The 12737-nt window shown below is 40.8% G+C and overlaps 1 protein-coding gene across 18 annotated transcripts in view; it reads left to right on the plus strand.

Moving 5' to 3' along the window:
- Nucleotides 1-12737, plus strand: part of STIM1 (stromal interaction molecule 1) — a 253800-nt gene that overhangs the window by 219721 nt on the left and 21342 nt on the right. For all 18 annotated transcript variants that reach the window (XM_078340344.1, XM_078340347.1, XM_078340349.1 and 15 more), the window contains one exon: nt 11045-11222. In XM_078340344.1, the coding sequence (XP_078196470.1) occupies nt 11045-11222 (178 nt within the window). The remainder of the gene's footprint in view (nt 1-11044; nt 11223-12737) is intronic.

Genomic DNA, 12737 nt, shown 5'->3' on the forward strand with positions numbered 1-12737 from the left:
TTCTGTGATTTCACTTCTATAAAATGCCCAAAATAGGCAAATCCTTAGATACAGAAAATAGTATATTCTAGGGCTGGGGGGGTGGGAGGCCATGGGAAATAGAAAGTGACTGCTAATAGATATGGCATTTCTTTTTGGGGTAATGATAATATTCTAACATTAATTGTGCCAATGGTTACACAACCTAGTGAATATACTATAATCATTGAATTGCACATTTTAAGAGATTTAGAGTTTTAGGGTCTGTTAATTATATCTTAATAAATATATAAAGGCATATTTTGTTTTATTGTGCTTTGCTTTATTGCACTTTGCAGATAATTGCATTTTTTACAAGTTGAAGGTTTGTGGCAACCCTGTGTTGATCAAGCTGTTGGTACCACATTTCTAGTAGCATGTGCTCACTATTGAGTCTCTGTATTGGAATTTTTAAGCAATAAGGTATTTTTAAATTAAGGCATGCCCATTGTATTTTTAGACATAATGCTATTATATACTTAATAGACTACACTATAGTATAAACATAACTTTTATCACTGGGAAACCAAAAATTTTGTGTGACTCACTTTATTGCTATATTACCTTTATTGCAGTGGTCTAGAACTGAAATTGCAGTGTATTTGAGGTATGCCTGTACAGCTTGATTTTTTTTTTTTTTTGTAGCTCCTGGACTTTCATTCAGATGACTTCTTATGAAGTTTAGGAAAGAACGCTGTATTGGGAGGTCACCTTGGTCCCTTTTGAAAATTGCCACTCACTGTGTGACCTTGAGTAGGTCACTTTTCTCAGGGTGTTTTATGATTTGTATCATGAGATTCCTGCATACAGTTCCTTTCAGCTGTGACCTTTTATGATTTTGGGGAGGAACTCCTTGCTTAATAAGCGTTCTGTATAAAAGACAGGAGGTTTGTTCCTTCCCAGTGTCTGCATCCTGTATTTTTAGGACTTCTGTGCTTGGTCCTTGCCTTATTAGATGACCTTTGACAATTCAGTTCTTCCTAGATTTGGGTTTCCTTATCTGTAAAATGGGCTTGGCCATTAAAAGTTCTTACTGGCTCTCTCATTCAAGGTTTCTGATAGAGCTGGGTATACGCCTGGAAGCTAAGATTTTTAGAAATCAGCAGCTGTCCTGATGGCAAATATTGTTTTATATTTTTCTACTGATGCTTGTCAAAGGAAAAATTTTAAAATTGCCTGCTGGAATCTGAGGAAAATACTAAGGAGTTCTTTGCCAGGAGACTTCGGAAAGGGGTGGAGGTGTGCCTGCTGGGTGTTTATAAAAAGTCCCTTGATCCCTGCCCCTCTAGGCTTTATTTTCCCCTCTGAGCATGGACTAAACATCCTTATTTCAGCGCTCTTCTTTTTTCAGCACTATTCTTAACACCCATTTAGGACCTAGAGGCCTGTACTGGCTCTGACTTGTGTTCTGAACTTAGGATGAGTTCTTAAGGCTGAGTGAGCAAACACTTAGACCTCATCTTCAGTCATTTAGCACATGAACATCCTAGAGAACCTAGACCTGTTACAGCTGTGAGCTGTGGCCACCTCACCGAGCCATAATAAAAATCCTGCTATTGGTTTGAGGCTTAACAGATCTCAAATAAAAGGTTTGTCATGCAGTAGCAAAGAGGGTATGCTGAGGGAACAGGTGCCATCTGTCCCCAGCAGCCTCAGAACTTGGGAAGAGGGAAGAACGATCAGACTGGCTCAGCACAGAGCCACCTCAAGGTCCATTTTCTGACAGTAGAAGGCATGCTCAGTCCTCCCTATGTGGCTCCAGAGTAGCACACTGCCCTTTACGGTCTTTTTCACTCTGCAGAGTTGGCTCTGGGCTTGCAGGCCCACCAAGGGCTCTCCAAACTACAGTTTGGAGATGTTAGGTGTGTTTGGAGATGTTAGGAGATGTTATCGACCTTCTACTTCTGTTAGAGGAAACAGAGTTCCAGCTTTGAAATCAAGCTGACTGCCTCTATCACTCAGTAGCTTTGTGACCTTGGACACATTTCTAAGGTTCTCTGTGCCCCAATTTCCCCTAAATAAATGGTAGCTACTATTTTTTTTTGAGACGAAGTCTTACTCTGTTGCCAGGCTGGAGTACAGTGGCGCAATCTCGGCTCACTGCAGCCTCCGCCTGGGTTCAAGTGATTATTCCGCCTCAGCCTCTCGAGTAGCTGGGACCACAGGCGCGTGCCACCACGCCTGACTAATTTTTGTATTTTTAGTAGAGACGGGGTTTCACCATGGCCAAGATGGTCTCGATCTCTTGACCTCGTGATCCGCCCACCTCGGCCTCCCAAAGTGCTGGGATTACAGGCGTGAGCCACTGCGCCTGGCCGGTAGCTACTATTTTTAATTTTTAACATGTGCCTACAGTGTGCTTAGTCCTGGGCTAGGGGTTAGTATGCACTTTGTGCTTTCAGCAGGGATATTGAGAAGAGTGCAGAAGGACTGCGGAATAACTGTTGGGGGTTAGGGCAGTTGGAGATAGGAAAAGAAAAGACTACGCCTTATCTTCCTTCTTCAGTGGCTCAGAAAGTAGGGGAAAGTCCCCAGTGAGCAGGAGTTGTTGCTTTTCTGGAAAAGCTCACTTTGATATCTGTAGCTGCATCCTTACTCCATCTCTCTTTTCTGTTATACTCCCAATTTGCCTTCCAAACTTCCTCCAGGATGGTTTTCCAGCCTTTTCTCAGACATGCTCAACTCTTTCCTCTTATTCTCCTGTAGGAACCCACAGCCCTTTGTACCTGCTTTTAATTAAAAAACCCAAAAAACAATGAATACCTTTTATTACTACTGCAGCCTTGGAAATAAACAGAATAAGAATCATAATAAAATTAGGAATTATGAAGAAATAATTTAAATCTTAGAAGTTGATAAATTTTTTAATTGTTTTAATTATAAGTACATTACTAAGTTTTAATTATTCCAATAGTCTTGTTTCTTTTGCCTGTTTAAAGTTAGTAAAGTTTTTTTTTCTCCCCCTAGTCATTTGCAGCTGGCTTCCCAGAAATCAGGATAAGAAAGCTATCTTCCTCCTCCTCTTCCTCCTCTTCTTCCGCTTCCTTTTCCTCTTCTTCTTCCTTTTTTTAACATTATACTTTAAGTTCTGGGGTACATGTACAGAATGTGCAGGTTTGTTACATAGGTATACACGTGCCATGGTGGTTTGCTATACCTATCAATCCATCATCTACATTAGATATTTCTCCTAATGCTATCCCTTCCCTAGTCCCCCTTCCTAGTGTGTGATATTCCGCTCCCTGTGTCTATGTGTTCTCATTGTTCAACTCCCACTTATGAGTGAGAAGATTCGGTATTTGGTTTTCTGTTCTTGTGTTAGTTTGCTGAGAATGATGGTTTCCGGCTTCATCCATGTCCCTGCAAAGGACATGAACTCATCCTTTTTTATGGCTTCATAGTATTCCATGGTGTATATATGCCACATTTTCTTCATCCAGTCTGTAACTGATGGGTATTTGGGTTGGTTCCAAGTCTTTGCTATTGTGTACAGTGCCACAATAAACATATGTGTGCATGATGTGTCTTTATAATAGAATGATCTATAATCCTTTGGGTGTATACCCAGTAATGGGGTTGCTGGGTCAAATGGAATTTCCATTTCTAGATCCTTGAGGAATCACCACACTGTCTTCCACAGTAGTTGAACTAATTTATACTCCCACCAGCAGCTTAATAGCATTCCTATTCCTCCACACCCTCTTCAGCCTCTGTTGTTTCCTGACTTTTTAATGATTGCCATTCTACCTGGTGTGAGATGGTATCTCACTGTGGTTTTGATTTGCATTTCTCTAATGACCAGTGATGATGAGCTTTTTTTCATATGTTTGTTGGCTGCATAAATGTCATCTTCTGAGAAGTGTCTGTTCATATCCTTTGACCACTTTTTGATGGAGTTGTTAGTTTTTTTCTTGTAAATTTAAGTTCTTTGTAGATTCTGGATGTTATCCCTTTGTCAGATGGATAGATTGCAAAATTTTCTCCCATTCTATAGGTTGCCTGTTCACTCTGATAATAGTTTCTTTTGCTGTGCAGAAGCTCTTAAGTTTCATTAGATCCCATTTGTCAATTTTGTTTTTTTTGCCGTTGCTTTTGGTATTTTAGTCATGAAATCTTTGCCCATGCCTATGTCTTGAATGGTATTGCCTAGGTTTTCTTCTAGGGTATTTATGGTTTTAGGTCTTACGTTTAAGTCTTTAATCCATCTTAAGTTAATTTTTGTATAAGGTACAAGGAAAGGGTCCAGTTCCAGCTTTCTGCATATGGCTAGTCAGTTTTCTCAACACCATTCGTTAAATGGGGAATCCCTTACCCATTGCTTTTGTCAGGTTTGTCAAAGATCAAATGGCTGTAGATGTGTGGCATTATTTCTGAGGCCTCTGTTCTGTTCCATTGATCTGTATATCTGTTTCAGTACCAGTACCATGATGTTTAGGTTACTGTAGCCTTGTAGTATAGTTTGAAGTCAGGTAGTGTGATGTGATGCCTCCAGCTTTATTCTTTTTGCTTAGGATTGTCTTAGCTATGTGGGCTCTTTTTTGGTTCTATATGAAATATAAAGTAGTTTTTTCTAATTCTGTGAAGAAAGTCACTGGTAGCTTGATGGGGATAGCATTGAATCTATAAATGATTTTGGGCAGTATGGCCATTTTCATGATATTGATTCTTCCTATCCATTACCATGGAATGTTTTTCCATTTGTTTGTGTCCTCTCTCATTTTCTTGAGCAGTGGTTTGTAATTCTCCTTGAAGAGGTCCTTCACATTCCTTGTAAGTTGAATTCCTAGGTATTTAATTCTCTTTGTGGTAATTGTGAATGGGAGTTCACTCATGATTTGGCTCTCTTTTTGTCTGTTATTGGTGTATAGGAATGCTTGTGATTTCTGCACATTGATTTGTATCCTGAGACTTTGCTGAAGTTGCTTATCAGCTTAAGGAGATTTTGGGCTGAGACGATTGGGTTTTCTAAATATACAGTCATGTCACCTACAAACAGAGACAATTTGACTTCCTCTCTTCCTATTTGAATATGCCTTATTTCTTTCTCTTGCCTGACTGTCATGGCCAGAACTTCTAATACTATGTTGAATAGGAATGGTGAAAAAGGGCATCCTTGTCTTGTGCCAGTTTTCAAAGGAAATTTATCCAACTTTTGCCCATTCAGTATGATATTGGCTGTGGGTTTGTCATAAATAGCTTATTCTTTTGAGACACATTCCATCAATACCTAGCTTATTGAGAGTTTTTAGCGTGAAGGGGTGTTGAATTTATCAAAGTCCTTCTCTGCATCTATTGAGATAGTCATATGGTTTTTGTTATTGGTTCTGTTTATGTGATGGATTACATTTATTTATTTGCATATGTTGAACCAGCCTTGCATCCCAGGAATGAAGCCAACTTGATCATAGTGGATAAGCTTTTTTATATACTACTGGTTTCAGTTTGCCAGTATTTTATTAAGGATTTTTCCATCAATGTATTTCATGGATATTGGCCTGAAATTTTCTTTTTTAGTTGTGTCTCTGCCAGGTTTTGGTATCAGGATGATACTGGCCTCATAAAATGAGTTAGGGAGGAGTCCCTTTTTTCTACTGCTTAGAATAGTTTCAGAAGGAATGGTATCGGTGCTTCTTTGCACTTCCAGTAGAATTTGACTGTGAATCCGTCTGGTCCTGGACTTTTTTTGGTTGGTAGGCTATTAATTATTGCCTCAATTTCAGACTTTGTTATGTGCCTATTCAGGAATTCAACTTCTTCCTGATTTATACTTGGGAGGGTGTATGTCTCCAGGAATTTATCCATTTCTTCTAGATATTCTAGATTGTTTGTGTAGAGGTGTTTATAGTAGTCTCTGATGGTAGTTTGTGTTTCTGTAAGATCAGTGGTGATATCCCCTTTATCATTTTTTACTGTGTCTATTAGATTCTTCTCTCTTTTCTTCTTTATTAGTCTGGTTAGTGGTTTATTTTGTTGATTTTTTCAAAAAACCAGCTCCTTGATTCATTAATTCTTTGAAGGATTTTTTCGTGTCTCTGTCTCCTTCAGTTCTGCTCTGATCTTGTTTCTTGTCTTCTGCTAGCTTTTGAATTTGTTTGCTCTTACTTCTGTAGTTCTTTTAATTGTGATGTTAGGGTGTTTCATGTTTTCTTTTGTGGGTATCTAGTGCTATAATTTTCCTTCTAAACACTGCTTTAGCTGTGTCCCAGATGTTCTGGAATGTGGTGTCTTTGTTCTCATTGGTTTCAAAGAGCTTAGGTATTTCTGCCTTAATTTTGTTATTTACGCAGTAGTCATTCAGGAACAGGTTGTTCAGTTTCCAGTAGTCATGCAGTTTTGAGTGAGTTTTTTAATCCTGAGTTTTAATTTGATTGCACAGTGGTCTAAGAGACTGTTATGATTTTTGTTATTTTGCATTTGCTGAGAAGTGTTTTACTTTCAATTATTGGTCAATTTTAGAATAAGTGCGATGTGGTGCTGAGAAGAATGTATATTCTGTGGATTTGGGTGGAGGGCTCTGTAGATGTCTATTAGGTCTGCTTGGTCCAGAGTTGAGTTCAAGTCCTAAATATCCTTGTTAATTTTATGTCTCATTGATCTGTCTAATATTGACAGCGTGGTGTTAAAGTCTCCCACTATTACTGTGTGGGAGTCTAAGTCTCTTTGTATGTCTCTAAGAACTTGCTTTATGAATCTGGGTGCTTCTCTATTGGGTGCATATATATTTAGGATGGTGAACTCTTCTTATTGCATTGATCCCATTACCATTATGTAATCCCCTTCTTTGTCTTTTGATCTTTGTTGGTTTAAAGTCTGTTTCGTCAGAGACTAGAATTGTAACCTCTGCCTTTTTTTTTTTTTTGCTTTTCATTTGCTTGGTATGTATTCTTCCATCCCTTTATTTTGAGCCTGTGTGTGTCTTTGCAAATGAGATGGGTCTTCTGAATACAGTACACCAGTGGGTCTTGACCATTTATCCAATTTCCCAGTCAGTGTCTTTTAATTGGAGTATCTAGCCCATTTACATTTAAGGTTACTATTGTTAAGTGTAAATTCGATCCTGTCATTATGATGCTAGCTGGTTATTTTGTCCATTAGTTGATGCAGTTTCTTCATAATGTCGATGGTCTTTACAATTTGGTATGTTTTTGCAGTGGCTGGTACCAGTTGTTCCTTTCCATGTTTAGTGCTTCTTTCAGGAGCTCTTGTAAGGCAGGCCTGGTGGTGACAAAATCTCTCAGCATTTGCTTTTCTGTAAAGGATTTTATTTCTCCTTCACTTATAAAGCTTAGTTTGGCTGGATATAAAATTCTGGATTCAAAATTCTTTTCTTTAGGAATGCTGAATATTGGCCCCCACTCTCTTGTAGCTTATAAGGTTTCTGCTGGGAGATCCGCTGTTAGTCTGATGGGCTTCCCTTTGTGGGTAACCCAACCTTTCTCTCTGGCTGGCCCTTAACATTTTTCCCTTCATTTCAACTTTGGTGAATCTGCCGATTATGTGTCTTGGGGTTGCTCTTCTCAAGGAGTATCTTTGTAGTGTCCTCTGTATTTCCTGAATGTGAATGTTGGCCTGTCTTGTTAGGTTGGGGAAGTTCTCCTGAATAATATTTTAAAGAGTGTTTTCCAACTTGGTTCCATTCTCCCCGACACTTTCACACCAGTGAAATGTAGGTTTGGTCTTTTCTTTCCTTCTTTCTTTCTTTTTTTTTTTTTTTTGAGACAGAGTCTTGTTCTGTCGTACAGGCTAGAGTTCAATTGTGCAATCTTGGCCTATTGCAACCTCCGCCTCCTGGGTTCAAGCAATTCTCCTGCCTCAGCCTCCTGAGTAGCTGTGATTACAGTTGCCTGCCACAATGCCCAGCTAATTTTTGTATTTTTAGTAGAGACAGTGTTTTACCATGTTGGCCAGACTGGTCTCGAACTTCTGACCTCAGGTGATTCCCCCCACCTCAGCCTCCCAAAGTGCTGGGATTATAGCTGTATGCCACCATGCCCGGCTCACATCCACATTCTTAATTATCTCCTGGTATGTCCATCTGAATATTTCTAAGACACCTCACAGTGCTGTCATTTATACCTACACATTCAGTCTTGTTAGTAATCACCCGTTCTGTCTCTTTAGTAATTCTGTGGTATTGCATTTTACAGCTGAGGAAGCTGAGGTCTAGATAGGGGAAGCAAATTTCATAACCAATTGGGACAGAGGCAAGCATAGAATCAGGCTTCCTAATACTTAGTGTGGGATACTTCCCTTGATAGCACAAGAATTTCTGTACACAGACCTTATGTTTAATCTTAAGGCCTGATTATTTGGCCTTTGGGTCTTCACTGCTCTGACTGCAATGCCACTATCAGTTTACAGGATATTGTGTGGGGGAAAACTCAGGTCCTGGAACTCTTAGTGTCAAGAGTTCCAAGAATCTAGCTTGAGCTAGATCAGGGCCATATAGACATCTCCACTGTAAGACATGTTTGCTTGTAACAAAACAGAAACAATATTTGCTGTGTGAATATGAAAGTTGTAATGAGGAAGTGTGGTGTAGCAGAAAGACAATGTAGTTGGGTAAATCTGGATTTAAACCCAGCTGTGTCACTTTTTATGAACTCTAGCAAGTCAGTATCCCTTACAGAATCTCAGTTTTTTGGTCTACAGAATGGGAATACTAATAACCTATTTTACCTAGTAGTTGTGAGGATAAGAAATGATGAATATAAATTCCTGATAGGTTTTATATTTTCTCTATTTCCCTTCCTTTTTTGTATGGATTAAGGGAAGGGAGATATTATTGTACTTGAAGCTTGTTAGTAAAGAATCAATCCTTCTAAGATTTATTGAATGACTTCTGTATGCTGGTTGATGTTATACACTGTGCACTGGCATATATAGTCCAGTGATGATCACTAGGAACCTTAAAGAGTAAATCAACCATGTTAGACGCATCTTCTTCCTACCAGGCTTGGTAGCTCATGGATGTGGCCTGTAATATTTCTGGACTTTAGCTATGCATTTGACAAGGCAGAGGATTGGATAGGATGGATATTTGTATATTTAAGTAGAGTCAAAACTGGTTGGAGGAATCCAGTGGGTACTGATAGGTGATAGAAACAATATTACCTTAGAGGGAGGGACTCACTGTTAGACCTTATCCTTGGCCTTGGTTATTCAGTATTCTTATTCATGACTTGGATGAGAATATGAAGCTGGGAAAAATAATAGATCTGATTCCAAATTGACCTGGATAAGGTAGAATAAGAAACCAAATGAAATTACTGGGCCCAATTTGCATGCCCACCTTAAGTACTCTGAAGTATTGGAATAGGGGAAGGTGCTTGTTGCATGGAGTCTTGTTTGAACAAGGATACCGTTGACTTTTGGTAAGAATATAAAGGGGATATTGAAGTTGAGAAACCCTAGGAAACAAAGATTAAAAGTCCTTAACAAATAGGGGAGACGAAGAGTACCCCAGGCTCTGGTAGTGGTTGTGGAGGAGGCAGGTATGTTCTAGAAAGGAAGGCAACTCACTGTGCTGCAGAAATATCTCCTCTTGGAACCTGAAAGACAGGAGAGTGAGGGCTTGAGTATGGCTAGACTTGTAGCCTGCCTGGAGGCTAGGGGATAGCCACTAGAGGACCCTCAGTTTTCTTTCAGAGAGCCTGGAATAAACATATGAGTGACATGGCCACCACTCTGACCTAGTAACTCCCCTCCCTTGAGTGGAAATAGGATGTGTTAATCTGTCTTTGGTCCCATCTCATCCTCATTTTCTGCTGTTTAGCCTTTCTGTAAGGAGCTATAATATTAACTCTTTTTGTCAAATATGGGCATCAGTATCATATGGTTTCTTTTTCTGGTGTCTTGACCCTCCCTTAACTTGGTGGCTCTACCTGGGTCCTTTTGGATTTCCACCGGCCCCATATCCTTACTCTGTCCAAGGATCATGCCAGTCTTACCTCCTCCTTAGCTGTCTAAGGGCAACTTACTGTACACAGTTATGTCATTAGCCCTGGCAAAAACTCTTTTTTTCCTCTTTCCCTGACTCTCACATCTAGGGCTCCTCTGAGCCCACAGCACGACCTAGACAGAGAATTTCTGTCTCCTGACAGCCGTCTCCTTATAATGCCCCTTTCAAGTCTCTTGTGCTGTGGCACAGAGCCCAGATCTGGTACACCAGGAACAATGTTAGTTTCAGAAGTGCCTCTGTCCTGACTGGCTAAGTTTTTAGGATATGGCTTTTGCTTTTTATCTTTTGGTGTCTTTTTTTTGTTTAGCATTTAAGTTTTGCTCTGGACACTGGGCGTTCTTTGAATCCCAACTGATGGCTGGGGCCCTTGTGCTTCACTGAATTGCTACCAGGTGTTCTCTGGAAATAGCACTGGCCCTCAATTGTTGATAGGTATAATGTCTCATCATACCAATCTCTTGATGCTATCCTGTTCTACCTAGTCTCTGGATTTTACAATAGCCTAGAAATGTTCTCCATTGGTTGAGACTTCTGGACCTTTCCCTGATCTGTGCCAAGAATGGCCTGGTAGTCCAGGAGACCTAGTTCCTATAGTGATTTCAGTCCTATAGCCAGACCTGAGGCTCTGGTGACGTTGCTTTATATCCTTTATACCAGCCATCTCCATTTACCTGCTGTAGCACTTAAGAATTGCCTACCCTGTAGGACGGAAGACACTACATCTGGGCATATGGGCTCATCCTAGCCGAGAGATGGCTGAGGTATATTGAGAAGGCACTGGTTCTCTCGTCTTCACTGCATCTTATGGAAGTGTGATTTAATAAGCATTTCGTATTGCTATAAGGCTTCTCATTTCTAAACAAAGCCTTGGCTAGCAGAGAGACAGACACAGAGCTTACTATAATAGTGTATGGCAAGTATGTGTCTAAGAAGAGAAACTAAATCCTCCTCAGTGGGAAAGTGTGTCTGTCATGGAGGGCTTCATAGAGGAGGGATGCAGTGGAGTTTGCAAGGCTAAGTGTGCAGTGGGCACCCTGACTCACCATGTCCTCCCCTCTCTGGCAGTGACCCGCCATAATCACCTCAAGGACTTTATGCTGGTGGTGTCTATCGTTATTGGTGTGGGCGGCTGCTGGTTTGCCTATATCCAGAACCGCTACTCCAAGGAGCACATGAAGAAGATGATGAAAGACTTGGAGGGGTTACACCGAGCTGAGCAGAGTCTGCATGACCTTCAGGAAAGGTAAGGCCCTGCCCCTCCAGGAAAGGTAAGGCCCTGCCATCTCTTGGGAACCTCCCATTTCCACCTGGGTATTAGCCACTCGGACCCTGAGACCTTGCCAACATGGCAGCCCAGGCTGTGTCATCCTTCCAAAAGTGTATTGCAACTCTAGGGTGATATTCCAATTATCCTGGGCAGTTATTCCTCCTGGGAAGAAGCTTGTTTCTATCTTTTTTGCTTCTTAGCTTCAGAGGGAGGAATGTGTAGCTGCCAGAGGTCTTGAGCTTCCCATCATTTGTTAGGAGGTCATTCTAACTTCATCCTGTCTCTGGACTGCTTCTCTTAGCATATAAATAGATATAATTAATTGTTCTTTACTGTTCCCCAAAGAAACTTCACAGACCTTCCTTCTTACTGTCCTTAGTTCTTTCTTACATGGAATCTAAATCTGATCAACACTGACTTGCTGTATGACTTTGGTTAAATCTCTTTCCCTCCCAGGACTTATGTCCTCATTGGTAATATGAAGGGATTGACCTAGGAGAATGCTAAACTCTCCTTGGAGAACACTTCTAACTCAGATGGTCTGGGATTCCGTTGAAATAAAATATGACTTCAAAACTATGGCGGAAGATTTGGCTGTGAAAAGAGTGCCAGTCAGTCAGTCAGTCAGTCAGTCAGTCAGTCAGTGTGCTTCCTGACATCTAGGAACCAGTTTTATGATGGCAGTTGTAAGAAATTCACTGTTCCTGGGCCGGGCGCAGTGGCACACACCTGTAATCCCAGCACTTTGTGAGCCCGAGGCGGGCGGATCACGAGGTCAAAAGATCGAGACCCTCCTGGCCAACATGGTGAAAACCCATCTCTACTAAAAATACAAAAATTAGCTGGGCGTGGTGGTGTGCACCTGTAGTCCCAGCTACTTGGGAGGCTGAGGCAGGGGAATAGCTTGAACCCGGGAGGCGGATGTTGCAGTGAGCCGAGATCACACCACTGCACTCCAGCCTGGTGACAGAGTAAGACTCCATCTCAAAAAAAAAAAAGGGTGGGGGGAAGAAATTCACTGTTCATGAGGAAACAAAATTTACACACCCACAAGAAGCAGCTGTGAGAGCACACTTAATACAGACTCAGTTCCAGACTCAGCTAATAGGATAAGAACTCTAATGACTAGAAAGACAAAGAGGTGGATGAGTGGATGTGGGACTCTGAGGAGGTGGCCTTGAAAGATGGGTGGGGAGGTCCTGGGTGTTAAGATTGAGTGTAAAGGGTGGGGCCAGATCCCTGGGACCTTAAGATGCATGTGAGGAAGTTAGTTTGATGCAGAAAGCAAATCAGGTTTTTTTGGTGTTTGTTTTCAAGAAGAGGAGAGACTTATTCAGGATTGTCTTTTAGAAAAATTCTGGAAGCATAGGGACTCTAGTTGGGAAGTCTTTGCAGGAATCCATGTAAAAGGAAATGAAGTCTTGTCTTTGCATTTATTTCTATTTATTATTATTTTTTTGATTCAAGATCTTGCTCTGTTGCCCAGGCTGA

This window comes from Callithrix jacchus, chromosome 10, assembly GCF_049354715.1.
Source record: "Callithrix jacchus isolate 240 chromosome 10, calJac240_pri, whole genome shotgun sequence".
Taxonomy (NCBI): domain Eukaryota; kingdom Metazoa; phylum Chordata; class Mammalia; order Primates; family Cebidae; genus Callithrix; species Callithrix jacchus.